The sequence below is a fragment of the Poecile atricapillus genome, chromosome 1 (genome assembly GCF_030490865.1).
Source record: "Poecile atricapillus isolate bPoeAtr1 chromosome 1, bPoeAtr1.hap1, whole genome shotgun sequence".
Taxonomy (NCBI): Eukaryota; Metazoa; Chordata; class Aves; order Passeriformes; family Paridae; genus Poecile; species Poecile atricapillus.
The window spans coordinates 141,593,255-141,620,649 of NC_081249.1; the positions used below are offsets into that span (position 1 = coordinate 141,593,255).

General features: G+C 33.7%; 1 protein-coding gene across 5 annotated transcripts in view; it reads right to left on the reverse strand.

The window, feature by feature from the left end:
- Positions 1-1,516: 1,516 nt before the first annotated feature.
- FUT8 (fucosyltransferase 8) overlaps positions 1,517-27,395 on the reverse strand; it is a 101,078-nt gene continuing 75,199 nt past the window's right edge. For all 5 annotated transcript variants that reach the window (XM_058859196.1, XM_058859167.1, XM_058859178.1 and 2 more), the window contains 4 exons: positions 13,872-14,118; positions 12,544-12,720; positions 6,124-6,274; positions 1,517-2,485 (listed from right to left, as the gene is read on the reverse strand). In XM_058859196.1, the coding sequence (XP_058715179.1) occupies positions 2,168-2,485; positions 6,124-6,274; positions 12,544-12,720; positions 13,872-14,118 (893 nt within the window). In that variant the 3' untranslated portion in view covers positions 1,517-2,167. The remainder of the gene's footprint in view (positions 2,486-6,123; positions 6,275-12,543; positions 12,721-13,871; positions 14,119-27,395) is intronic.

Here is a 27,395-nt window from a genome sequence, read left to right on the forward strand (position 1 = left end):
TTGGATTTTTTTTTTTTTTTCAAGTTGAAAAGGAAAGTAGTAGTGGCTTTATATGTACAATTCAAAATAAAGTATAAAAAAATAATTATTATTTAGCCTGCATTTGTACCTCTGGAATACCACATTTGCCTGAATTAGTGGAAAATTTGCCAGCATCACTTAGACAGGAAACTAACATAAAATAGCTTCCTTGGTAGCTCCAAAATGCAGAAACACCAGTTGACTCTAGGCATCTTTTGTTACAAAAATTCATCTTTCGCACCTCCTGGCTGCTCTTACTAATTTTCCATTACCCTTCAATCAGTCTTTAAATCTCATTTGGTATCCAAGCTCATTTTCACAGATATGTCTATTTAACACTACAGTAAATGTATCTTTCTCCTCCCAGAGATTTTCAACTTTGATTTTGTTATTCTTTGTCAAGAGACAAAATAATTTTTCAGTTGAGGGACACATTACTGGAGGGGATTTACAGGCTCAGTCCTGCAAATAATGCCAGAAAGTACTGCTTTGTAATTCCTTCACATACCAATCCAGTTCCATCTCACCACTATTTCAATTGGAAGCCTGCTGCTGAACTGCACATTGCCAGAGATTTCCTTTTAGTTTTCAGCCTAAAATTTATTCATGGTCAAGTGCATCCATTCATTAATTTAACACTGTCCTTGGTCTATTCATAAACATAATTAAATATACTTTTGCTGTGCTAAGGTCAACTAGCCATGCTGTTTTAACCTTTACTCATGTGGCATTTTCTGAGTCTCTGAACAATAAACATTTTCATTTTCTGTACTTCCAGTAATCCAAACTGGATTGCACTGGAAGCTATAAAAATGCTATTAAATATTTTTTTAATTTGGAAACAATCTCTTGTCATCTTACATATTATATGTATCTATATATACAACCATCAAATCTATGAATTTATTCGTAAAATTATTTTGTAAATTATCTCTTTTCTTAATGAGAGCTGACTGGCAAGAGATTTCAAAACACTAAGAATTACTAACAATCTTATGACATGCATAAAAATTCACCCTTGTATATTTTATTGTAACCTACTATTTTTGGGTAAGCTGTTAGATTTTTTTAAAGTAGTCCAGACTGACAGGTTCTATAAATGGGATAACCTGAAGTATTTTACTTAGAAGTAATTACATTCAATGCCAAAATGCTAAGTGGCCATCCATAATAACCTAAACCCCAAATTATTTTCAGAAGAGAAACAGAAAAGGTAAGTAAATTGTGTCAGAGTGTAAATGTAAGGAATTTAGTCACTGAAGCAATCCTGCTGTAACCTACTGTCCACAAAGCTGAGCAGCACTGTGCCCTACACAACTGTTGTACTACACAGGTGCTTTAAATTTCAATGAAACTCCAGCTAGCTTTTCCTTCTTTTGTGGATTTTGTGTTGTCGAATTTTTTCAGTCTAAGGCAATGTCTAGAAATTACCAGTACTAAAGAATCTGTTCATGGCATTGTTTACAAAAGCTCCTAAGAGACAGTGACTACTTTATTGTTGAATGTAACCTTTATTTTATTAATTATGAGAAGTAATCAATGGAATGCTAAAAAAACCCCATACTTGTAAAGAAATCTAGTCTGAAATCTGAATCTGTTGTTTGAAGCAAGTTCAGTGGTCATGGTAACACCAGATGAAAGTGGACTCTTGCCCATTGTGAAACAGGCATGGCTCTTCTAAAAAGGTCACAAACTTTTCAAATATAGGCACCATGTTTCAAATTTTGCACATACAAAATATGTTCATGTCACTCAAATTACACAATGTGGCAGTGTTATAAGTCTGAACATTATTGTCAATTAATGGCGGAGGAAAGAGCCCAAAGCTCACGTAAGACTAATGACTGGGACAACTCCTGAAAAGAGACAAGAAGTATAAAACAACAGTTTTCCTGTTGTACGTGGGTTTGTGTGTGCATGTGTGAGAGTGCATATAACAAAAATGTTTAAGAGTAAGTTCAGACAATAGCCCATCCACTTGTTCTCAGTTTCTTCTCCAGTTTCATTACAAAGGCTTTGATTTTAACCGCATGATAAAATGCAAATTCGAATCCCATAGAAACCAATAGTTAGTGTGTTGTTGACTGGTTTGAACCAATCAAAATTGAGTTTTATTATAATAACTTCTGAATGTCTTCCTTTTAATCTACTTGTCAGCCTCTGGGTATGTAGGATACTTGACTGTCTCAATTTTCTCCTTAACTTTATAGGATGGGTACAGGCCTGTTCTTCCTAATTTCCTATTGATGCCTTTTGAATAACCATCCCAGTGGTTTCCAGCTACTCCAATTATATCTCCAGGTTCCATAGGAATTTCATCAGCAGTTCGTGGATGATGAGCATAAATAGCAATCTGGTTGTGAGCATTCTGTCCCCCAAAGTAGTAGATATCATCCAAAGAATGGAAATACGCTGAAGCATCTGGATGCAATGTCTGCATAATTTCATAGGCAACTCGACAAACCTTAGAAATAAAAACAGAAGTCATTAATATTGTGTGTGACTGAAATATACCACAGAAATCAACAACCAATGCAAAGTAACATTTCCCAAGAGTATCAGGGTCTGGAATGGCTGTGTCCAAAAAAAAAAACACATAACAAACCAACCAAAATAGCCCCCAAAAAAATTCAAAAACCAAGCAAAACCAAACTGAAAAACCCACCAAACAGCCCCACAGAATCCCTGCATATTTGCTACTAGTTTTGCAGAACCTTAACTGGGCTCTGGTGATCAGATTTGGCAAACAAACAAATAAATAGATAAATAATAAGTACAGTGTACTCTTCAGTATAAAATGAAAACATCTATATGAACACTAGCAATTCTGCTTTTTAAAATTAATGATCTGTAGCCAATCAAATGTAAAAGATAATTAGTTTACTTTTTCTACTACTACTACTAAAAATTGTATTTTACATCCCTTTGAACCTTTAGAATTTACATTTTCAAATTTATCCTGCAATAATGAGACCTTGCATTTACTTCCTAAAGGAAGCTCAAATTTTCACAACCAGTTCCGTAAGTCCAAGGCTTTAAAATGCTCTTTATATTAGAACAGTGACAGAATTATGACTGCTGGCAACTTAGAAGACAAATAAATTAAACTGAACTCTGTCAAGACAATAATTATGTTGGTGAGAAGAAAGATGCATTTTTACTTGTCATTGTAGCCCACTTTATGAAGGGAATTTTCTTCAGACTGAACACATGTTCCCACATCAGAATGATGTTCTATTTCCCAGAGTTGCCAGAAACACAAAAGTCTACTACTATATTAAAAAAAGCTTTTTCAACAGCTGGCTAAAAAGCTCTTCTCTGTCAGGTGTCTGACTTGACTACTGTGGGTTTTTCTGACTTCTGACCTCCATTACTGTATCCTTCTCTGATTTTGCATAAGTTTGATAAAGGCTGATTAACAATACAGCAGATTTCTTCAATATGAAGAAGCATTTGAGCTTTTTCATAAATTTTCAGTCTATGTTAATATAGTAAAGCTTGATTTTACTTTTATTTTCTCCCTTTGAAGATGCAGTGAATAGAACTTTGATCAGTCATACAAGACATATTTGTACTTTCTTAGCTCCTTTGAGAGACGCATTTGCTTTAAAAATGTAATAGATTTCCTTTTATCCCTCTGCATCTGAACTTTAAAACAACTTTTCAGAAATACCTTTCGAAGATCAGGCTGAAGTTAATTATTTCAAAGTACCTGTTACACACCATAATATAGAAACAGATTTGATTACCCATATATTTGCAAAAAGGCTATTTATTTTATAGCGTCTGTGACTGTTTTTGTTTTGTTCTCTGCATGTGTGTGCACCCCAGGAAGCAGACACACATAATACACACTATAAAGATTGTAAATCTTTTCAGTAGAAATGTTTTTAGCAAGTGTGTCCTGCATATCTGACACAAAATGTTCAACATCTCCTCTCAGCAAGTGTTTTCTTTGTATCACCAGACCTGGGTGACTAAACAGTAAACTGTTGAGGACAAACAGCAGGCAAAACATCCACGTGCAGAAATATAGCCAAAGCCAGCCTTCCATTTTTTATTCTCAGATCCCTTGTTCGGCAGCCTGTATACTTACCTGTACAATGAAAAATACAAAGACTAATAACTTCTGGAAGGAAATTAAGTTATGTCAGAAGGAGCTATGACTTCATCTAAATGAAGACTAAAGAGATTAAAAAAAAAAAAATCATTGTTCTTATGTATAATCTTAATTCTCCTACTGTGTTATGATTTGTGTAACTCCCATGTGGCTTTTCTATAAAATTAAATTAATCTATTCAATTAATGTGATGTTGTTGAAATATAGTGCCAAGGTAGGTCCCTTGACTTTCCATTACATGACAGGATCAATTCCTTAACAACAGCATTTTAAGGAAACCTACTCTTCTAGTCTTTTAGAAAAAAGGTGAAAAAAAAAGTCAGCATAGAATTGATTAATGAGAAAGTCCAAAGCCACAATGGAAATAATTTAACCTCACTTTCTCTTCATCCCTATTGGACAAAAGATGATCATTTTCTGCCTTATTTTGCTTACCTTCAATGCCAAAGTAACCATCAAATAGTTTATTTAAGTGATGAATGGACAAGGATAGCAATTCAATTGTTAGAGATAAGTGAATCAAATTTTAAACACCTTAAAATGAAACTAAGAGTAGTGGGAAAACTTGCAATAGACCTTTTAAAAGCCCAACATATGAAGATTCTATAGAGATCCACATTGTTGCATGCCCAGAAGAACTGGTATTAAATTTTTTTTGAGGAGTTTGAATTATTAAAGCACAATAAATTGCCTGGAACAAATTAAGTTAATTACTGGACCAAATTCATAGTCCAGCTATTGACAGTAACACTCTAATATTTGATCTCCTATACTTCAGTAGAATTTTCTGCAACTCTGGAAAACCAAATGTTATCCAATAATCAAGTCTACTGTCAAATGCATGGTGAAAGAGAATGAGAGTTGATCCCAAAGACACCGTGTACCTCAAAGGTACCCTCAAAGGGGGTTGCATCAGATGCCCCCCAGAGGTCCTGATCAACCTGCAGCACCTTAACTGTGCTGAAGTATTTTAAACACATATTCTTCTTTCAAAATGACTCCAATACTTAAAATTCAATTACAATATATTCTAGCCAAGCCATCTGCAGCTATATTTAAACTCTATTTATACCCAAGGTTTTGTTTAAAGCAAACACTTATCACTTTTAACACAGCTATCTGAATATAATAAAGGCAGAAAATGTTAGAGATTTTTCAGTATTTTTTTATCCAAGACTACATAATTCTTTCTTCAGCCTATAAACTGTCTGTACACCAATGCACTTGTGGCATTTAGGAACTACAGCCATAGGTTTTGTTTTTTTCACTGTGATATGCATTCAGTGGATGTGCTTCAGCTAAATCAAACATTAGTACTACAGTGGATGGCTCCTCACAGCTCTTCTTAGTGAGGATTTTTACTTTGGATTTTACTCAGGTCTTTGGTCTGAAACAGCCTGTGTTAATAACCTTCTAAATATGCTATAAAATGTCATTCTCTCTACAGGATGTGCTGAATGGTAAATAAAGTGTATGCACAAGCATGATTGAGGTATAAGAGGCTTTTCTATATTTTTTGTAGTTTTGCTATCTTCTTGCTACAGCAATTTTATTAAGAATCCTGCCTGTCAAAGTCAATATAGCACTGTATCTACCATTTTTTTAATATTAACATTGTGCTTGTTACCTATTTGTCATTACAGTGCAGCAGAAAATTTACACTTGAGGCTGTGGAAAACATTTTGTTTTCAAGTGAATTTTAACTTTTGAGTTTTGTGTCCACTTCCATCTAACAGTACAAATATGTGTGATTGAGGAGAATAACAACAACAGCAAGTAAAAAAACCATCAGTCAGTCTGATAGAAATCATATCTTGCCATATGTGAATTAGATGGATCAGCATATTAGCTACAAAACACTGCTTGGTGGCTTTTTGCAGCGCTTTTAATCTTAAAACGGATTTTTACAAACAGAGGCATGAAGAAATCTAAGATTTAGAACTGGTACATATAATCAACATTGTGTCTGCACTGCACTTTACCTGGGATGAAAATGTACAGACCAGGAAGTCTGCCTGAGACAAAAAGTGAATATCCAGAATGACACCTCTTAGAGAGTTTTCAGTGTATCGGTTATGGAGTCCTGCTGACCAGGATATGGAGTTATCACTGATAAATTCATAATTTGGATACCTGTGAAAATACAATACACAGTTAATAGCATTGTTCTATGTATTTTTTTAAGAAGCATTACCTCTGCTGCAAGATAGGGTTGTTAATTTGTTTTAAGTGAGTCTCCACTTTACAGGTAATTAATTACAATTTTGCTGAAACTTCTAGAATGTCACTGCTGCCTCCAAGCATGCCCTCTCTTTATCTAGAAAAAATAATTACATAAAAAGATCCTGTAAGTCTATCTAATACATAACAAAGTCGAAGTGAAAGAAGTATCAGGAAGTATATATCACATTCTGCAAATGATGCTGATTTTAGATGAAATATACTCAGATAATTAAGTTTTCTCTACTGCTAAACAGGATATGGGATTCTGACTTTACTAGACTAGATTTATTACCATACTATTAGATACTGATTAGGACATTGTGCAAAAAGAACAGTCACCTGTAAAAGGGACATATTAAATAAATGCATGTAAAGTAATGAAAAGAATAAAAAAATTCTTTCACAGATCGTAGGGCCATATGGAGAAGGAATTTGTCAATTTACTGGTCAAAAGGAATTAAATGTAGAATTCCATGCCAATACACTTTTCTTGACTTATTACAAAAAAAAAATAATACTACTTTAAGTCAAAAATTTTTTTTAAAATATGAAACCTTAGTTTATATTATATTAAAAGAAAAGATTTTATCATATAACAATAACAATTTTTTTAAAAAATCCATTTAAAATATTGAAAATTTCTCCAAAAAATTACACTTCTGTAATGGGGAGCTGAAATCAGAAAGAAATTGTGGAAAGAAGCACAAATTAAATTAATTAAACATTTAATAATGTAAAATATTAATTAAACAATTAAATTTTCAACTATCAAAGACAATTATTACAGATGTAACAAAGGTGGTAACTATGTTGCTATTGCAGAGCAATTATATTTCAATCATTAAATGTAACTCACATGACTACCAGCCAACTACAAAATTTCAACTACACTTATTATTACACAGTTTATCATAAAAAACCTATAAATATATAAATAAAAGGTTTTTTCAAATTTGTAACTTCATTGCAAATATAAATCAATACATTATATAAGAGAGCAAGAGAGCTAATATAATATTCATAAGAACATGCCTAATTTATTCCATTTTAGAGTTAAAAATATGGGGAAAACGTATTCAAAAGTGAAATGGACAAATATAGTTGCCTTTTGTGACTATCAAACCAGTAAATTTATCTCAAGAGCAAATCAAAATACTGTATGCAAAATGTCCACTTTTAACGTGGAATGTATGGGACAGCTTTAAAGGGTGTATGTGATCATCAAGGTCAGGAAAAGTTACAATAAAAAACAACAAGAAACAAATCAATTGAAAATCAACAGAAAAAAGAAAGAGAAGGGAAATAGAATAATTGCTAATACCCCTTCTGAGGAATTACAACAGCTTATTTGAAGTTAAAAATAGATTTTCAGTAAGAACTCTTTCGCAATTTAAATTTTATTTCTGATCTTTTTTTGTCTAACACTTTTTGTCAATATTTAACCAGTTCTCAAAATAGATGACACCACAATATTTGTCACATATTCTGTTATCATTTCCATGGGGTTAATCATATTAGCTTTTTGGGTTTTTTAAAGGAAGAAAAAAGTACAGACCAAACGGAAATACATCATACCCTACTCCAAGGTCTAGCTGAGAAACAGAGATAAGCATCAGTCTTATCTCAAGAAAACAACTGCAAGTGGAGCAACACAAAGAACGTTTAACAAAAGATGGCATTTCTAGGGACAATGAACATGGTAAAGATATTTGCAGACCTCTTTGCAAGTTCTTGGTATCAGGAATATCACTAAAATTAATAATTTCATTCAGACTTCAAAAATCAGAATCCATATGCTGAGCAGACACAAAAGAACTTTCCTTGAAGAATTTGGTTTCCTACTAGGAAAAAATCACTCTAATAACTTTAAGGAATGAACCACAAGGAAAAAAGTGTCATATTTGATCTGGTAAAAAGCAAAAGGTGGGAATTATTTACACATCTTTTTTATAGATACATTTAAAATGTTCTCCTTCTTTCATTTATTCTGAAACAGTAGCTGAGATGCTGTTAGATCTGGTCTTCAATTCCATTTTATAAAGTTGATCCAAACTCTTCTAACCAACAGCTTCAGAGCTCACTCTTCAAAATAATCATCAAAGCTTGTAATTTATCCACTCTCGTGGTTAAGTTTTCAGACAAGCACTTTCATGTTGTCTCCCACACACAATGCTTGGGAAAAGAGGTTTCTTTTAAAATGTGAGTGAAATAGCAGCCATATTCAGTGTGACCAAAGAATCTTCTGGTCCACTATCCTGTCTCCAACACAGGCTGAAAGCAGAGCATAAAGAAAAATACAGGAGAAGGGCAGGTGCACACTCCTCTCAAGCTGTATATGGCCCACTGAGTTCCTGCATCAGGTGAGATTTAATTCTCCTTCCCACTCACTACAGTGATTGAGATTCTATTTGAAGCTATTCCTGCCACAAGGACTGCAAAGAATAAAGGAAATACAACTACCAAAGTTCTATAGTTAGCTCTTGCTTCCTTCCATTCCCTTCTCCATCTGTATTAATATTATGATTAATGTAATGCTTACATTTTAAGTTTTTGGGCCTTTTTTTTTCTTTTCAAAGTAGAAATTAGGCACAATCCTATTACTAGGATTCCTGAATGTGTAGAAAATGATTCAGACATTATAAGTTGTCATATTTTTATTGACAGAATCAGCAAAACACAATATTGTGTAGGATGCCTTCTAGAATTACTCACATAGCCTCTTTTCTGAAACAGGAAAAGCCCAGATTGTGAATCATGGAATCATTCAAGTTGGAAAAGACCTTTAAGACCATTGAGTCCAACTACAAACCCAGCACTGCCAAGTCCACCACTAAACCACATGTCGAAGGTGCCAAATCTACATGACTTTTAAATACCTCCAGAGACAGTGGCATTACATTTCCTTGGGCAGCCTGCTCAAAGACAAAACCAAATAATGGACACTGGCACGATTCTGTTTTCTTTGTATTGAATTGCATATGTGTAGTGTATCTCTTCCATACACCTAAAAATAATACCCAGTTCTTTTAAAGCTATCTAATAGATTCTTGAAACCTATGTACAGGCCAGGAAAAATTTTATTTTGTTTCATCTTATTAGAAAGGGAAAAAAGAAATCAAAAGAAGGTGGGGAAGAGAGAGTTAAAAATCTTTCCTTCCTGTACCTAACACCCTCAGATAAGAATATACATCAAGCACAGTTATGGGACTGTTTCAAGTTTGTGTTTGGTTTCAGAACCTGATCGAGCTTCTTGTGTAACTACAGCTTATCACTGCAGGTGCAAAGCAAGGTGAGTCCCAGGCTCCTGTTCTCAATTGCTAGGCCTGTGGAAGTTTCCAGAACAGCACTGAAAATTTTCTTCCCTCTGAAAGGAGATGGTGAGTATAAACAGACTGAGTAAGAAATAATGTGTTTTCTCAGGTCTTGCTCTAGAAGAAATTGGAAAATTTATGAGCTGTTCATCAGATTCCAGTACTTTGAAGCATTGCTGAATTCTATATATCTGGCATACTATGACTTGGGAGGATGGGGAGTGTTAGCCAAACTACAGATAGTAGAAAGGGAGAAGTAAAAAAAGGAGAAAAAATAAAATACAGATGACTATACAGGTAAACATTCTGGAAGGAAGAATTTGATTTGTTGAATTTTTGTGCTCATGTTCAAAAGAAGACACTGAAATAGGTTCATATACAAACCAGATATATATTAAATATGGTCTCCTAAGAATTTATGTATATATAATCTGCATTATTTTGAATACTTTAGAGAGTGAAGATACTGTAAGTAATATTACAGACTAGAAAACACATGTACTAGACATTCAAAAATTTGCATGTGAAAACTATTAAATCAGCCAAAGAAAAAGCAATTTACACCATCCCTAACACATCACTTACCCAAGATAAATACCAGGAACTCTGCTTACCAGAAGCTGTCAAATGCTTTAATCCCCTGATCATTACAGTTGTTGAACTCTCAAACCTTTTACTCTCTACTAAAATTGTTCTTACATGATCCTAATTCTGAAGATATATCACTTCTTTCCTTCTTTTGGAAATAGAACACAAAAACTCTACAAACTGGTGGCAGTGACTGCACTATCTGTACTACTGTATTTGCAGTTGGTAGACATCTGACTGCAAGGGAAGTTTCTGAATCTTAAGTCAAAACATTTCTGTTTTCATGACCATGAATAGCTTAAAATACTTCCCTTGCTAGAAACAACATGCCTATTCATGTGAATGTTGGCTAAATGTTCTTTACTTAAATGCCAACGCTGTTTGACAGCCAGTCACTCTTGTAGAGAGATACAGTACCTAGTACTTACTAATATTATTGCACCACATAATGAATGCAACATAAGCTACTGCAATGTGACAGCTGTTTCTATCAAAGCTTGGTAGTTCAGTGTGACTAGAACATTTTTGTCAGAAGCGTAAACCAATTTATAGTTGATTTCACAAGAAGAGAAAGAAAAGCTTCTTTGCTGCCAAAACATGACCTTAACCTGCCTTCAGATGTTATTAAATGCCCAAACATCAAATTGCATCCTGCCTTCTGTGAAATCACAGGAAGTTTCAAATGCCTTCTACTCAAGGGATCTGAAGCTGCAAGCAACAGTAGGGTGCAAGCAACGTAGGAAATAATGTTTCAGTGTAAGCTGTGACCTGAAAATGCAGCAGTAACACAAAAAATTCTTCAATACTTACAGACTCTATGCCTTTTATGAAAAAATCATAAAATTAATGCTGAATGACCGAGCTGTATCTTACCATATTAAAGTAAAATTGTGATTTGGAATGGACTTGAGCTGTAATTCTTAATAAAATTCAGTATTGTTTTACTGAATAAGTTACAATTCTACAATTATTTTTTGTTGCTATTATAAACTTGGGATTATATAGGTAGAGCATGTCACTATTCACAAAGAATGCTAAGGTTTGATATTTAAACAAAAATAAAGAAAAATGCATAACTAAAATTGTTACATCAATATTGAATTCTGTTATGTTACAAACAGTTATTAAAGGTAGGCAGGACAATATAATTAATTAAATTTTATAACCTCAACCTAGCATTACCTGTCTTTTAAAGTGCAAATCTAAACAATGAAGTGCTACATTTGTATTCTGCCAGTACACATACAAAAAAAGGACTAGGTTGCCTTCATCTGGAGTTAAGTTCGTTCATTTAGTTTTTACAAAACACCATCATTTTAAACAGCAGCCTTTTATAGATATGAAAGAAAAACAGAAACAGCACAGTTGAAATAGATAGGTTTTCAATGCTGTAGAAAGTTCTTCTACTAAAAAATAACATTTTCTGCTTACCTTGCATATGCCAAAGAAAATCTGTTATGTAGTATGTTATCTTATATATTTTTTCAAGAATGTCACCAAGAATAGAACAGTTCAATAATTTACCACAACTGAGTTGCTTTGATTTTAGAAAGTATTAATTAATTAATTAGAAGTATTCATTTACAAGGAAATACAGGCCATGTAGGAGTAAATGAATGTTTACCATGTATCCACCATGTATCCATTTTTTAGAGAGCTAGAAGAGGATACAGAGCAAAGAAGGGGGCAGACACTGTAAGAAGTCCTATATCTAAGGACAAAATTATTCAACATGTATGATGAAACTCTTCTATGCTATCACTATAGAAGTCCTCCTGAAAGAGAGAAGAGCTTCATCATAAGCTTTTAAACACAATTATAAAAATTCCTCTGGCAACTGTTCACAGAGAGGTATTTTTTGGACAGGTTTCATATACTTCTTAATATATCAACCAGCTTTTACAATATTTCAGAGTAGTTTCTTTTTAATATGTATGTTCAATAAGAAGTTTATTTTTTATATTCATATTAAAATACATTTATATTATTTTTATTTACCTCCTTTCTACACCATTGATTTATTTTTACATAGTCACAGGTCTTGCTCAACTCTCCTAGATTTTTAACATTAAGCTTTGAAAAGCATACTTGGGAGACCAAAAAAATCCAAAAAAAGGAATATCTGAGAGAAAAATCAAAATCACTTGAAAATTAAGTGCAGTCTTAACTGAATAAAGGATTAAAACCAAAAATTATACTAAAACTTGTGGTGCACAATACTCAGAAACTGTAAAGCCAACCAGAAGGAAGGAACTGTAATATAATTATAATTCATCTTACTTGGATTTTGCCTCTTGCAACAACGAAGGGTCATCTGTAGCCAAATAGACTCTTTTTTTATCAACATGCATCCTGCGAGCAAGCAGCTCAAACCGCTCCTCCACGTGTACCATGTACTCTTCAATGGGGTGAAATGCTGCCTCTGTCCCTACTTTGTCTGTCCTTCGGACGTGAACACTGGAAAAAGGGAGAAACCAGGAATTACATTTGTAACTACTATACATACTTCAGCAAATGAAATGTTAAATTGAATCCCTACATAAAATAAGGACAAATTAAAACTCATCCATGTCCATCAAGACACACTGACAATATGAAGTTAGTCTGTTCTCAAAAGCAATAAAATAATCTGACAATGTAGGCAAAGGGTAACTGAAAGAAAGGAATGAAGGACATTGAATTATAGCATATAAAGTGGCATTCCTTTTGTGCACAAGGTTAAGTTATCTACTGTAGATAGATAATACTTGATCAATACAGGTCAAAAGGAAAACAGGAATATCTACATCATATAATGCATTGTTTGAATTAAGGTAGTTACAAATCCATTTTTTGGACCTCCTTGAAACGTAACAAGTCTTCAGATACAGCAGCGGTGAAGTGCCCTACTGGCTCAAGGTCAAAAGCCAACTAACATTTGGACAACCTACTGTGTAATCCTAGAAAAAGCAAGTTTAAGGACTGAAGGAAATTCTGGCAAAGGAAGAAGACTCTAGTACAGCAGCAGCAACATTTTTCACACTACATGGTGGAAAAACCTTTCTCCCACAAGCTGCTTTTTATTTCTGTTCCTTCTCCCTGTATCTCCCCACACAGACCTTTCCAATTCATCATTATTGCTGAGAAATAACAACTGCGAAAACACCAGCAGGGAAGGGAAAGGCACATTCCATGTTCGTATGTAGCCAGTAATAAAATTAGTTGTGAACTGTGGCATGTATTAAATTTTTTTCCTCAAACATAAAAGTTATAGGCACTGGAAAGAAGACACAGACAGTAAAGTGCATGGAATACAAGCTGTAAGAGAATTGCATAAATGAAATTCTGTATTACCAGATGTGGAAGATGTGTTAAGAAACCTATTGAGCTGCTATTTATATATCTGTCCAGCCACAGGTAGACAAGTGTGCTGAAGAAGTACTTGTAATCAACTTGTATTATTCACAGTTAAAAAATAAGAGCTTCATCTAGAAATCACCCTCTCTCCCCACAAAAATACTTAGAGACTCTGATTACCATCATAAAACAATTTTTTTTCTGAACAGGAATCACTACATATCACACACATATTAAAGCACAAACAGTTAAAAAGAAAACTAAATACCCACCCGATCACTGGATGTTTGAAACCAAGTTTCCTTGTGGCTTCCTCTATTTCTTTTTCTAGCCAAGGCTGTGGACGAATCAAGTATTTCACAAACTGTGAGACCCACCACACTGCAGGATCCCCATGTACACGAATTAGTCTATCAGCCAAGTCTTCAGGGACAGCCAAGGGCAAATAGGGTGGCCGTGGGTGTAAGCTGTCAACAATGGGAAGTTCCACCACCTGAACATCCTTATCATTAGCCTCACCTGTTTTAAAATACATACTAAGATGAGTCAAGTAGTTTACTTTATTAATAAGCTTTACCATTGGCAAATAATATCCCAAACATATCAACTCATCTGTATCTTCAATTTCAAAAGGACTACCTAACCCATGCTCTACTTTTTCAAAAACAGCATTAACAAATCTAATAAAAATCAGTTTCAGAGTAGATTTATATATGAACTGTATCTAACAATGCACAAAAGTAGAACAAAATTGAAGGTTCTTGAATTCTTAGCAGTTGGTAGTTAATAAAACATAAAATGTGTTCCTGTTTATATATTGATACCTTCTTACATACAACTATACCATTACTGTGTGCAAAGGCTTATCTGGACAGACTGGTTATCTCAAATGTCTAAAATTCAGTTACTTCTTAACAAATTAAACAAATAAATATTTTAAAGCACAAGAAATAATAATAAAAAAAATAAAAATGATTACAGCTCTGCTGCTCTTTTGACCACATTTTATTGCATTAAATTTCAGCATTCCAGACATCATTGTAACCACTGAATTAGCTACTCTGTTGTTAGAACAGGAGAAACACAATTCCTGTCTTCAAGAACTTAAACTATGAAATTAAATAGACCACAGAAAGCATAAGTACTATATAAGCATGTGATATACATACAGGTAAGAATTTGCTGTGTTTTAAATATTGAGTATGGTAGAATATAGAGATGGTTTAGATAGGATTTTAAATCAAGGCTTAATAGCCACCAAACATCTTTTACGAGTTTTTATAAATTACACAAACACAACTGTCTACACACAGCTGCTAATTCAAAGCTATGTTCATATACTGAAATAAATTATAATACATGGCAACATAAAACAAAACATTGCATTTTTGAAGCATTGAACATTTCAGCTAATATTTCTAGTGTGCTCATTTCCTCCAAAATAATGTTTCCATTGTCTGCAGTATTTACTGGCAAAGATGGTTGGTTCTCCCTTTAGTGCTCATCAGCCAGGAAAAAAAACTGCTTTAAATATAAGCAAATCAAACCCATAGAACTGTTGATGACCAAGTAAATGTTCATGCTGAAAGAAATCAATTCAGGGAAGGAATAATGAGTTTAAGAGTTTAAGAACAGTTAAAGATCCTAAAGGTTGGAACACTTCTGCAAGACTAGTCAAAATTGTGCAGGAACTCTCTGAGGTTATTTAATTAAGGAATGTTTGTTATGCTCAGGTATATTTTCAATTCATTTTTACCAGATTTGGAAATCTATCTTCGAAGATGTATCTGTATGTCAGTATTTCATCACTCTATACACTCTATACCATCACTGTATGGGATTCTTTAGAAGAATTTCACACACTACAGTTATGGATGATTCTTTTTAATTCAAGAAGCCAGTTCACATTTTTATCATCTATTATATCACACTCACAGGAAAAAATTTAATAAAAGTTCATAAATTCAGCAAAAATATTGAGCATTTAAATACTCTTATAATATGATGGATAATACTTTACTAGTACGACTTCAGAAAGCTGCAATAAAGAAAAGCAGCTGAAACCAGGGAAGTGCTAAATCTGGTGCAGATGTGAAGTATCAGGCAGAAGTTTAGACAAGAAATGTTTAGCTTGGGAATGGTATGGAAGAATGTTTGAGGTTCCATCCTTTTTACCTTTTTCCCCTCAACTGAGAATGGGAAAACAAATAGGGTCACAATAAAACACTAGCAGTCTTCAACAAGAGAAGAAAGAAAAGATTTCCACCTTAAGTTAGAGAAGGAAATTTGCTGCAAACCTTTTGAGGTGAAAAAGGGGGTGATGCAAAGCCACATATAAAAGGTGGATTTTTATGAAGTACAGCATCACTGACAAGCTTTTAAACTTTGTTCTGTGACTGAATAAAGATGTTGGTTTGTAAAGACAGTCATTTGTAAAATCTTGCTATTGATAAAGCTGATTGAGCAATCTGACCTACTTTTTGACATTCCTACCCTGAAAAGCATTCAATAAATTGTTCCATGCTATTCAAAGGAAGAAAAACTCTCAGCATATATAGCAAACGACATTAAAGTATACCAAAATTACAGAATATCAAAGAAGACTGTGAAAAAAGAATCAGATTTCACCTTTCAACTCTACGTGATATGTGGTTTGAATAGTAATGAAGTTGCAAGACTTGCTGCAAATCAAAATCAGAAACAAACTAAATGTATTTCATTAAGGAAGAACAATTTGTTCAAAACTAATTACTAGGTTGAGTGTTGTCTATAAAGAAAAAATACTAATCAAATCATAAATATGGTCATGTCGATTTCAATGATGTTGTCATTCATTAATTACTTACATACAATTCTCATCTGCATAATCAAACACATAGATATGTGTAAAATTCCAGAAAACCTTATGGCAACTCTCTAGATTGTATTACCCACATTATCTGAATATCTGAATGAAGGAAAAACTCCCTATTAGTCTTCATTCACTTTTAAAAGTATGAGATGGATGAGATAGATGCAGTGAAAGGAAAATTTAGAGTAACTGTTTGCTTTTGCACTGGATAAAAACAATGTAGAGTAACTCTTTAGTAACTGTGGAGTAAACAACTCTCTGCAGCATACAGGCAAGAGACAGCATTCTTACCCTACTGATCACTTTTTTTTTTTTTTCTTTTAATTCAGTATTTGTGAAAGGATTCCTAATAGGCAATGAGCTTGTCCTATTTTCAGCAGGCATGCTTTAAAAAAACTGTTACCCTTTTTTGGACAGCAGGATATTGTTTTATTTAATCAGAAATAAGCTGCAATCAAAATCAATGATACAGGAGATAACCAAAACTCAGATCAAAAGACAAGCAGATATATTAGAAAACAATAAGTCACGTTGCTGATTCATATGAATTTTCAATTGAAGATAATGAAACCAAGTTAAAAATATAGAATGAATTTTTAATCCACACTTCGGTTGTTAGCTACATTTTCTCTAATTTGTAAAATACTTGACTTTTTTTCTACTTCATAGATGTATTTTGTTAAGTAATAGATAAACCATAAAAGGTAATAATCCATACTAATGTTTAGGTATTTTTCTCGTGTTGGTAGCTTAAATCACAGCATCATCATGTCAGTCAGGGCCAATTCCCTGCTCAGTGGTGGTACAATTTTGATATTTGATCACAGAATCATAGAATTATTTAGGTTTGAAGATACCTCTAGAGTTGTTATAACTTACTTGTTATTACTGCTGACATGTAAGTCAGCATAAGTTAAATGTCAGCAATACCTTAAGTTACATCTTCTGATGTGATTTATTTTACTTTTAGTTGTAAAAATTTGTCACTATAATTCTAGTTATAGCTAACTTTCATACAATTCCAGGTGCTGTTTTTCAGTTTGGGAAAATAATTGTCTTCCAGAGCTCTGCAATTTAATCCTGTTTGGGATTTTACTCCACTGAGTAACCAAAGATTGAGTGTTTTTGCAAGAGTCATAAAATACTGCAATACTGAAAACACTCTTACCATAACAATGGGCTCTGGAGGAAGGTCCTGGACTGAAATTGATTTTAATTCAGATGACCAACACCAGTTGTACTATCTAGTTCTTATTTATTACCACTTTTTGGATATGTACATCACTAATACAGTTTCGAATTCCAGGGCACCCACTGAATACTTTTTAAATACTGAAATGAGTTCCATGTGTTATAAAAAGCATAACTTTGCTTCACTGCAGTGTCCCAATGTGCCATAATCACTTTATAGCCCTCAGGACTTACATAATTTTTGTGATTTGGCACACCCTTACCGTCTGCCTACTTTTCAAATCTACTCTAATTTAAAGCCCATTTTAAAACTTTTGCCATTTGTATCTTTCTTATCAACCTCTTTTTCTTGAAAGCCAGAAAAACGCTGGTTTAACTCAAAAAGACCTTTGGAATTTTGTCATTTTAAGTAAGCTTACTTCCTGCCATCTGAACATTGGTTCACACCTGCACATGGATAGGCATTTTCATTGGGTGTTGATTCTTTACCTGAAAGGAGGCTTACATTATACTATGCAATCACTTTTAGTTCATGTTAACTGAAACCCCGTTTGATCATTCATTCTATTATTTTAAAATTCATCAGCTAATTTAAATTCCTTCAAGAAGTCCTTAAAAGTATGCCAAAGAAGACCATGCTAAGGGCATTCTTATCTTGTAACTGAGAATTTCAATTTAATTTCAGCTTGTCTTGCTGGAAACACAACTGAATAAACTGATGTAAAAATGGTACAGTTTCCCTGCTTTTCTGTTTATATAATATACTTAATTAAGCTGATATCAACTTGCATAGACTTATCCCAGATCTACTTGACCAAGCTCTGCAGCACCAAGTACTGCCAATGTGGAACCTTTCCCAGGTGAACAACTCTAAACTGAGCCACAGGAGAAATGTCAGAGTGCTGGGAAAGCTGTTTGATTAGCACAGGGTATGGTGAGAGGACTGTGCTGAATTCTCTCAAGGCTCCTCATTGTCCTGCTGGCTCCTGGTACGTATTGCAAAGGACAGCATGTTCAGAGTTCATCAATGATATTTCAGTGCTTTTCTTTTCAGACACAGTAAAAAATGGAAACTAGGCAAAGTTATGGCATGTTACACTTGGTATGAATTGTCAGCTAATTCAGAGGAAAGTAAAAGTATGCTTTTATCTGTTTTGTGATGCAAACTACACCTACAACTATCTTCCAGGCATTTGCAAACTTAAATAAAGTTACCTCATAAGAGCTTTATGCAGCAGTTAAATTGTAAAATGGAATCGACATAAGGTAAAAATCATAATTTTTCTTTTAAAGTAGTTAATGTAAAATGCAACTCATATATCTGAATGGTTTTTTTATCTAAGCTTTTGCTTTGTAGAATTTTAATACAGAATTTTTTAACTTAGTTTCTGAATTATTTCTCACTAGTATTCCACTTACTCATTTTTTAATCATCCTTTATGTAACCAAGCCTTTTAAGGCAGACAGGTGTTGAATAATTCTGGTGTAATGCTGTTTTAAAGAACCAGAAGACACAGTCCTTTTTTTTCCCCCAGGTTTCACATGCCACATGGATAGTGTTGTCCCATTTGTCATCTCAAGGGGCTGAATTTCGTTACCTTCAGGACTGAACAAACCAAAATGTTTCCAAACATGCCAAAATGCCTTCTATTACTTTTCTCAATTCAGCACTCCCACGGCTTTTTTCCTTCATTCTTTCCTCTCCTCTCCTGCACAACTCTTGCAACTACCCTCGCTTGCTCTCATGTCTCTTACCTCTCTGGGTACTGTTTGCGTGTTGAAAAGTGACATCTGTGATCAGTCACTGCCTCTCACCTCCTCACAGGCTTGAATGCTGACTTCAGTGCTCTTTACACACACACAGTCTATCTATTTTGAGGACTTTTGAGAGACATTAGTAAGACCTATTTATTTTAGTCAAATTTAGCCAACTCATCCAATATTCAGGACTTAAACTAAGTTAGGCTGAAGAAGAAAAAGAGCAGATAGAAAGGTAAAGCATGATGACACAACTTTTGCTGCCACAAGAAATTTGTCTAAAATAAATCTGTAAAGATATTATTTTATCATCTCCCTGCCAAAAAGTAAAATTGAATGACACTGTCTTCTGCTCCTGCAAAAACTGTAACTTCCATAGCTACTGAACTACCAACATGCCTGGAACACAATTGACAGCCCTGCGATATTTATTTTCCCATGTTGTTCTGGTTCTTTGCTCATCTTAACCATAATCAAAACCATAGCACAAAGATGAACAGTGTTCTTAGTGCCCTACAAGTGATGAGATTCGAGTGAATGTTCTCCCTTTTGACCTGATGGAGGCCTCAACTGAGTGTAACAATTTCTGCATTTGCAATAGCTCTGTCTCTTACAAAACAAAGGCAGTTGTGCCTTTAGAGCCTCTGTTCCCTTTTTAGCAGCTCAGGTGAGCTGCATTACAAAGACCTATAAATATTTCTGTTTCACTCTACTGAAAACTTCTCAACGCTTCATGTGGCAACTGCCACATCACTTTGAGGGAACATTAAAAAGTAAAGATTTTTCCCATTCTCAATTGTTTAGAGAGCCAGTGTGTCAGCTGGAAAGTTTACAGATGAAGAGATTGCACAAATGGACTTCACAGAACAGTCAGAAGATCATCAAACTAGGTAGAAATCAAGTAGCTTACTAGCAATTTATTTTTCCTTTTACCTTTATATATTCAAACTGCTTTTGAACAATGCCCCATTTCATCTAAACAGCCAATATGAAAGGGGTACCTGTTGAAGAGAAGCTCAAATTCCCTGGCTGCCAGAAAATATCATGAAGTGTATTTGCAAAGGCAAATACACTTTTATAAATGCAAAGGGGTTTTGCCATGTTACCCAAACCTAGTCATTCAATTAAACAGAATTGATGTTTTAAAAGTAAGATCATATGTAAAGATAGTGGAAAAAACTCAGGAACACATAAAAATATTTTGCAGCTATATTGATGAAAAAGCAATTTTGGATTTGCTTTCAAACAATTAATCCCATTCTCTATTTCAGTCTAATGTTAATTATTATCTATTTGGAAATAGTTCCAAATACTTGCTTTGAATATTAGGTTATCTTTTCTGGAATAGAAAATAGCTTATTTTTATAATTATCCTTCAACAGCTTCAGGGACTTATCTCTTGCATGCATATTCTGACTGGGCATACACTCAAGCCTGTAACAGGCATGTATAAGCACGTGAAAAACAAGACAACATGCAGACAATATTTCATATCTCATGACCTAGAAGTTTCCAACAGGTTGTGACAGTGGAGCTTAATATTTGCAGCTGGCTATCCAGGACTCTAGTGGAGAAGCACTCCCAGTTTACTGTCCTTTTAAGACAGTGGTTTATAACTCCCAATCTTGTATTGTCATAATTTGAACACTTGGAGGACTCCTCTTTCAATGAATTAGTAAAAGTATCTCCCATATGCAAGTCCAGATGGAACACAGCTCTCTAAGTATTTGTAGACAAAAGGACATTTTAGTTACCCATAAATAAAACAGGAGAGAATAAACCTTCTCTGCTGTTTGAGATTCAGAGCAGTGAGGCACATGTCACCTTAACAATACATCTAAAAGAAACAAGGATTCATTCTACTACATGTGCTCTACCAACAGGAACGGAGAAAATCAAGAGTGTAAGCCTGCACTAATGGAAAAGGAAATTTTTGTAATCTTCAGTCACAGCGGAAAATGCAATGGAAGTATGAAGAAACAAGACAAGATAAATCACACAGAAATAGAGATGCTTTCTCCATAACGATTACAGTAATAAATTATTATTAATTTACATATTAATAGAAACTTAAAACTACTACTTTAAGGGTACTTGCAAAAAAAACCAAACAAACAAAACCTGTTTTGTTCACGTTTATCACAGGATTTCTGTAATACCAGATAAAGGAAAATATCTTCCAAAAATTTCTCTACAAAACTTTAGCACAATCGCATTCATGGACATGCAATGCCAAAAATACAGTACTAAAGTAAATATTTTTTTCTTTTAATATAAAATATTTACTGTTTCATTTGAAATGCTAAATTAAATTAAATGTTAAAATCAATGTGTGTCATCAAATATGGGTAGGAGACCAGTGTAATAAAAGGCAGCTTTTCAAATTTCCTATCTGTTCACAACACTAACAATAAATCAGTAGGCTGAAGGCCTAAAGATTGAGAAACAAACATATAAAATGCAAGAAATTATTTCTGCCTTAAAAGTCTTGTAACTTTCAGTCATTTCACATTGTGAAAAAAATTTATTCAGAACCATTCACAACCATTTGCCTATAAGTAGCTTTTCAATATGACATTCTAAATCTAGACATGAGATATATCTTGAGAATTAGCTGACATTTTAAGGTTCTCTTTTATTTCATTACTCAAATGCAAAAAGACAAAAACCTTTTGGGGCTTGGTAAAGTTAAACTGAAATGAAACACCCAGCCTTGCTCCACTGTAAAGAACTAAGAGAAGCTGCATGAAGAGAAAGAATGACCACTATAATAATTGATATATTCCCAAGCATCAGAGCCATAACCCATAGTGCTGGTGGTGCTCCGGGATGTCTCCCACCTGGAAATGGCAGTAGTCATTTTCAAGGCATAGGAAGGGTTTGGATGACTTGAATTTAACTCCACAGCTGCCAGTTCAGGTTACCCTTGCTTAAAGATTACTTAAAAAAAGGTAATATTACTTAACTAAATGTAATGTCCAATGTAACACATTAGAAAGTTATTCAGAACTTGAATGCATGTTATAATTCCCAAAAAAAACTAAGTAACAATACTTCAGTTTGGACTGAAATTTATGCAGCCAAACAAAGAACTCAGATTAACATTTCAAACTTTTCAGTTTGTTTGAGACCTAACATACTTAGTTTACTTCATGGCATCTCTTCATATTAAAAGGAAATCTGATTTTTTTCATTTGAGTACAAAACACCATTTTTCCCTACTGTGCTTGCTGCAGTACAACTTTCCAAGTCGAGTGGTTACCTTAAAACAAATAAACTCTAATATTAAGCCAATTTGTCACTTTTTTGCTTATCAAACAATTCTTAGAAGGCTAACAGTTAAGCAAAAACCTTTTTTACAATTTGTAATGGACACTTGTTCACCAATCTGTAATTTGTCATCCATGATTTAATGCTCATGAGGAAAGTTTGCAGTTAACCACTAACCTACAGGTACTAGTTTTGCTACTACACTGTGTGGGGGCAACACCAACCTGTTAGGAAAAAGAGAAAGTCATGCTTCAGAGTGTAATACTTCATATGAACAGCTTAAGATCTGTGATCAAATATGAGATTGATTATTCCTACCACTGAACAGAACAAAGCCAAGAATCCTTTTCCCTGCCTCCATGCACTCTGGATTTCTAAGTCTTCAGCTTCAGCTTTCCCTTATCAAGAAACAGAGGGAAAGAAGCCCCTGCTATTTGGAAAGTTTGGAAATTATTGCAGTGGCCACATTTAGGTTACCTTCCTTCATTTCAACACAGTTAAAGAATTCTCATGGAACGTGTTTATTAATCTGCTTATGGTCCTGCCCATGCAAGGAACTCTTATCAAACACTCAATTGCATTTTATACAGACATCAAATCTTAACCTAAATTAGCAAAGACATAAGGAGAACTCACTGTATACTATCCGAACGTTTCTGCTTCTTGAACATTTTTGATAGCATAATTATATAAATCAACCTTTAAAGAAATAAAGATATTCTTACTTCTGCTATCAGAAGATTACTGATGCATGTATCTAAATTAAAGTATTTCCCACTAATCTCTCACCCTGTTGAAAGACACCATGACATGCAAAACAACTTCCAAGAACACCATTCTTTTACCAAGAATAGATTTGATTAAATTTCTCATATAATTAGAAGAGAACCAGTGATACATTTAGGCCACATAAATGGCTTAATTAGGATCAATTTGGTTTGATTGATTATAGCATGAAAGAACACACAGATGTATTTTATGACAGTCTCCTTAAAATACAAATTAATTTAGTTTAGTATGGCAGATCTGGGACTGCACAAGTGAACTTCGTGACACAAGTCGTAAGCCAATATTCAAAGTATCACTACACAACAAAAAAAAATTTAAAAAGCCCAAACCCATTCAAAAATCAAAGGCAAACATTCTTCTCTGTTAAAAATCCTCAAAAGAAATAAAGCTAGTTACAAGGAAAGACTGCATCTCCTGTAATTCCCATTTCAGATCATGCAATTTTTTTTGCTTTTCTCCTTCTGGACCAGTTGCCGTAATTGGGGTCAACAGCAGCAGCAAGTTGTTGTTAAAAAGTAGACCTCATCTCTAATTAAAATTGTCCAGCCACATCTTTGTCTAAAAGTAGAAATACTTCCCCCATACTTCCCCCATATAGAAATTCCCTATAAAATGTGGCAGGATCACCTTTTAAAACTTGCTTTATTTTAGAACTTAATTAGGGTTTTTAATATCCTACTGTAAAGCAGATTTTTATGTCCTTGAATCAGTGTAGGTCTTTCTCAGAATCCTTTCATATATATCAATATTCATTTTGAAGGGCAGATAACAGAAGCAGACAGTGTCTTGCAGCCTGTCTCTGCTCTGCACGGTGAAAATAACTTCTTGCTATTATTCAATAATCCTCCACTTAGACTTGAATAAGGATCACACGTAGCATTTTTAGGCTACTGCATTGCTCTGAAAACTCAGACCTACCTCATTAGAATTCCAAAGTCCTTTAAAGAGTTACCACTTCCTAAATATATTTATGTGTTCACACAGACAAATGTCTTTACATAGAGTATCTTACAAAGCACCTTGAGGACAAAAAAATCTACACAATATCAGTAGCCTGATTTCAAGAGTAACACAATTGAAAAAAAGGGAAAATTCAGAGAGGCTGCTGTTACACTCTGTTCTCTCTAATTGCTGCTCTCCAGTTTGCTTCACAGAATTGGAACTTGTTTGAATTAAAATTTAACTAATGAAATACACTGTATAAAAACAATGTTATGAATCAGAACTAGAAATGAATCAATTTTTTCTGCAAGTTTTTATAAATAAGAGCGAGACATGGGAGAGAAACGTAATTCCTACAATTGTACGCTAGTTAAAGGCTTTTTTAGGCCAATACTAAATATTCAGCTGATTTCCATAAGAAACTACTGTCAAGGAATATCTAGTTCATGGAGTGAAACTTTTTAATTTATTGCAATTAATTCTGTACAACTTTTTATGGTTTGATTTTGCAATTTTTATTTAGTCCTTTTGATTACTGTTGCCAGATAGTCTTTAATAAATTAAACATTCATTTTGTGTACCCACAGTATCCTCGTTCTTGAATTATACATATAAACATATTAGTTAATTCATATTTTAAGATTGTAGTTCAATTAATACTTAAAAGCTGGCACTACCAACAAATGAAGAGCTCTGCCATTTTCTCCCCTCTGGGTATCCCTTCCTCAAAAGCATTAATTCATCAAACCATAGTTAGAGGCAGCAAAATCAATATTCAAGGATAACTGCAGGAAACTGTGTTTCAGGTTTCCTTTTTCAAGTTATCTTTCATCTTTAAGGTTTTTAGGCCTTATGGGAAGCAGTACATACTGTTATTTAAAGCATGTAGATAGCTTCTTTACCTCTACATCCCTTCATTCTCCAGCCTGGAATGCAGATGTGACTTCTAACATACCAATATTATAAGAGTACATTAATCTGTCCTTCCTGTTAATCTGTTTTTTCATTTATTTTATGATTTTTTTGTCCAGTTATTTTATAGATCCCTTTCAATTTATTATTGGGGAATGCCACCATAACGTCATAAATCAGCAAGCAAAAAACGATAAGAGGCTCTGTTTTAGCATGCAGCAATGATAACAGAACATTATGACCTGGCTAACTAATTAATTTAAAGAAAATTAATTAAAAATTTAATGATAAATATGTCTTCAAAAGTTCTTTATGTTTTGGTTCTTATTACTAGTAAATCATTCATGCTTCTTATAAAAATTCCTACCTAAATTATTCATAAACAGTTTGACCATAGATATCAAAGGAAAAAATGAACTACATAAAAAAAGGTACAATTACAGGCAATATATAATTTTAGAACTAAAAAGAGCAAGCTTATATACAACCATCTCCTAAGATGTTTTACTCTAGAATGACAGTATGAGTGAAACAAAGGACAAGGAAAACTTATGCCAGAGTGTAAAATAACTGCTGCATTTACAGAAGTCTGCAATAGAATTCTCAATCATTTCATACGTTTAAGCCAGAAAAGCTGAACTTGATGCCAGAACTACCATGTCAAACATGAAGAAAAATTCCTGCGAGATATGCCATGGGCTGAGCTGACCCTTAATTCTTCTCAGATGAGAACAGGTCTTATTAATCTTCTGCTATCAGGCAAAAATCAGCTTTCTCATTAAAATTCACTCTAATTCCCAAATTCCAAAAACAAGTTTAGTTTTTATAACTAGTTACAAGAGGACTAGACAAAGAAAGTTCCAGAACTATATGTATTCTTAGCTTATATAAGTCTCTTAATTCTTTGGAGAAGATACTGCAATCTAAATTGTTTCACTGAAAATAAAGTTCAGAAACTGCAACATTTTATGCTGTGAATAAAACTAAAAAATGTCAAGCAGGAGCAACTGAATTAAAAAGAGGAAAGATAGATGTACAAATTTAAACAATTTTGTCATGAAGCACTTTTTACTAAATTATTATCTATTCAGGTCTGCAAATTACATGAAAGCATCTCTCTTAGAGGATAGATATATTTTTCTGACTTGTTGGCCGATTTCCATAATTTACAATGAACACTTGCTAAAATTATTCACTTATATGAATATTTTTGAAACACAATTTTAAAATATTTAAAAATCCCTACACTACATAGGAGAAATGTTTAGTTTATGAAAAGTGAAATTTGATAAATGTCAATGCATTTTCATACATTTATTTTGAAAATCTAGAAAATCCCATGCTGGCTTCAGAATTTGTAGAGGAAAAAAAAAACTTAAAGTGTGGTTTTGTAAAAAAACCACTCTTAACTAGAATTAAGACTTTCAGACATATATCCCTGAAAAAAAAAAACAGGGAAGAAATAAACAGATATACAAGTAAATAAGAATTTATATAGATTTAGGGAGACATAAAAAGCACACAGAAATCTTCAGCAAGATGCACCGTCTTCAAAATTTAGCAGCAATTAAGTATCCAGTGAAGACTCCTACTGAAGCCACACTGAGGATAGCGAAGAGCTTGATTTTATCATTCATCCTCACTGACCAAGCATTGCACAAAATCAGAGTTTAACACAGTTTATAGCATGTGTGGCTGGCCAACAGGCTGACTACATAAAGATTGTTTTTCATCCCTCAATGTCCCCTAGCTCTAGAATATCAAAACTCAAATTAGTGGCATTCAATATTTTTAAAAAAATTGATTGCATCAGGGTATTTCATGTGCTCAGCCTTCAAATTATTCATCCTGATCTAGAAACTAATTAAAAAGGTAAAACAAAAACAACAACAACCCCCCAAAAAACCTAAAAACCCTCAAACAGAACATGGGGACCTAAAATGAAGCATTATTTGTATTTTCATCAGCAAGAGCCTACATTACAGGAAATCATGATCTATTTAAATAGTTTTTTATGAAAGTATAGTATCTTTTGAAGCCACGTGTGCATGACTGCCCTGTTTTCCAGCTTACTGTATTCAGA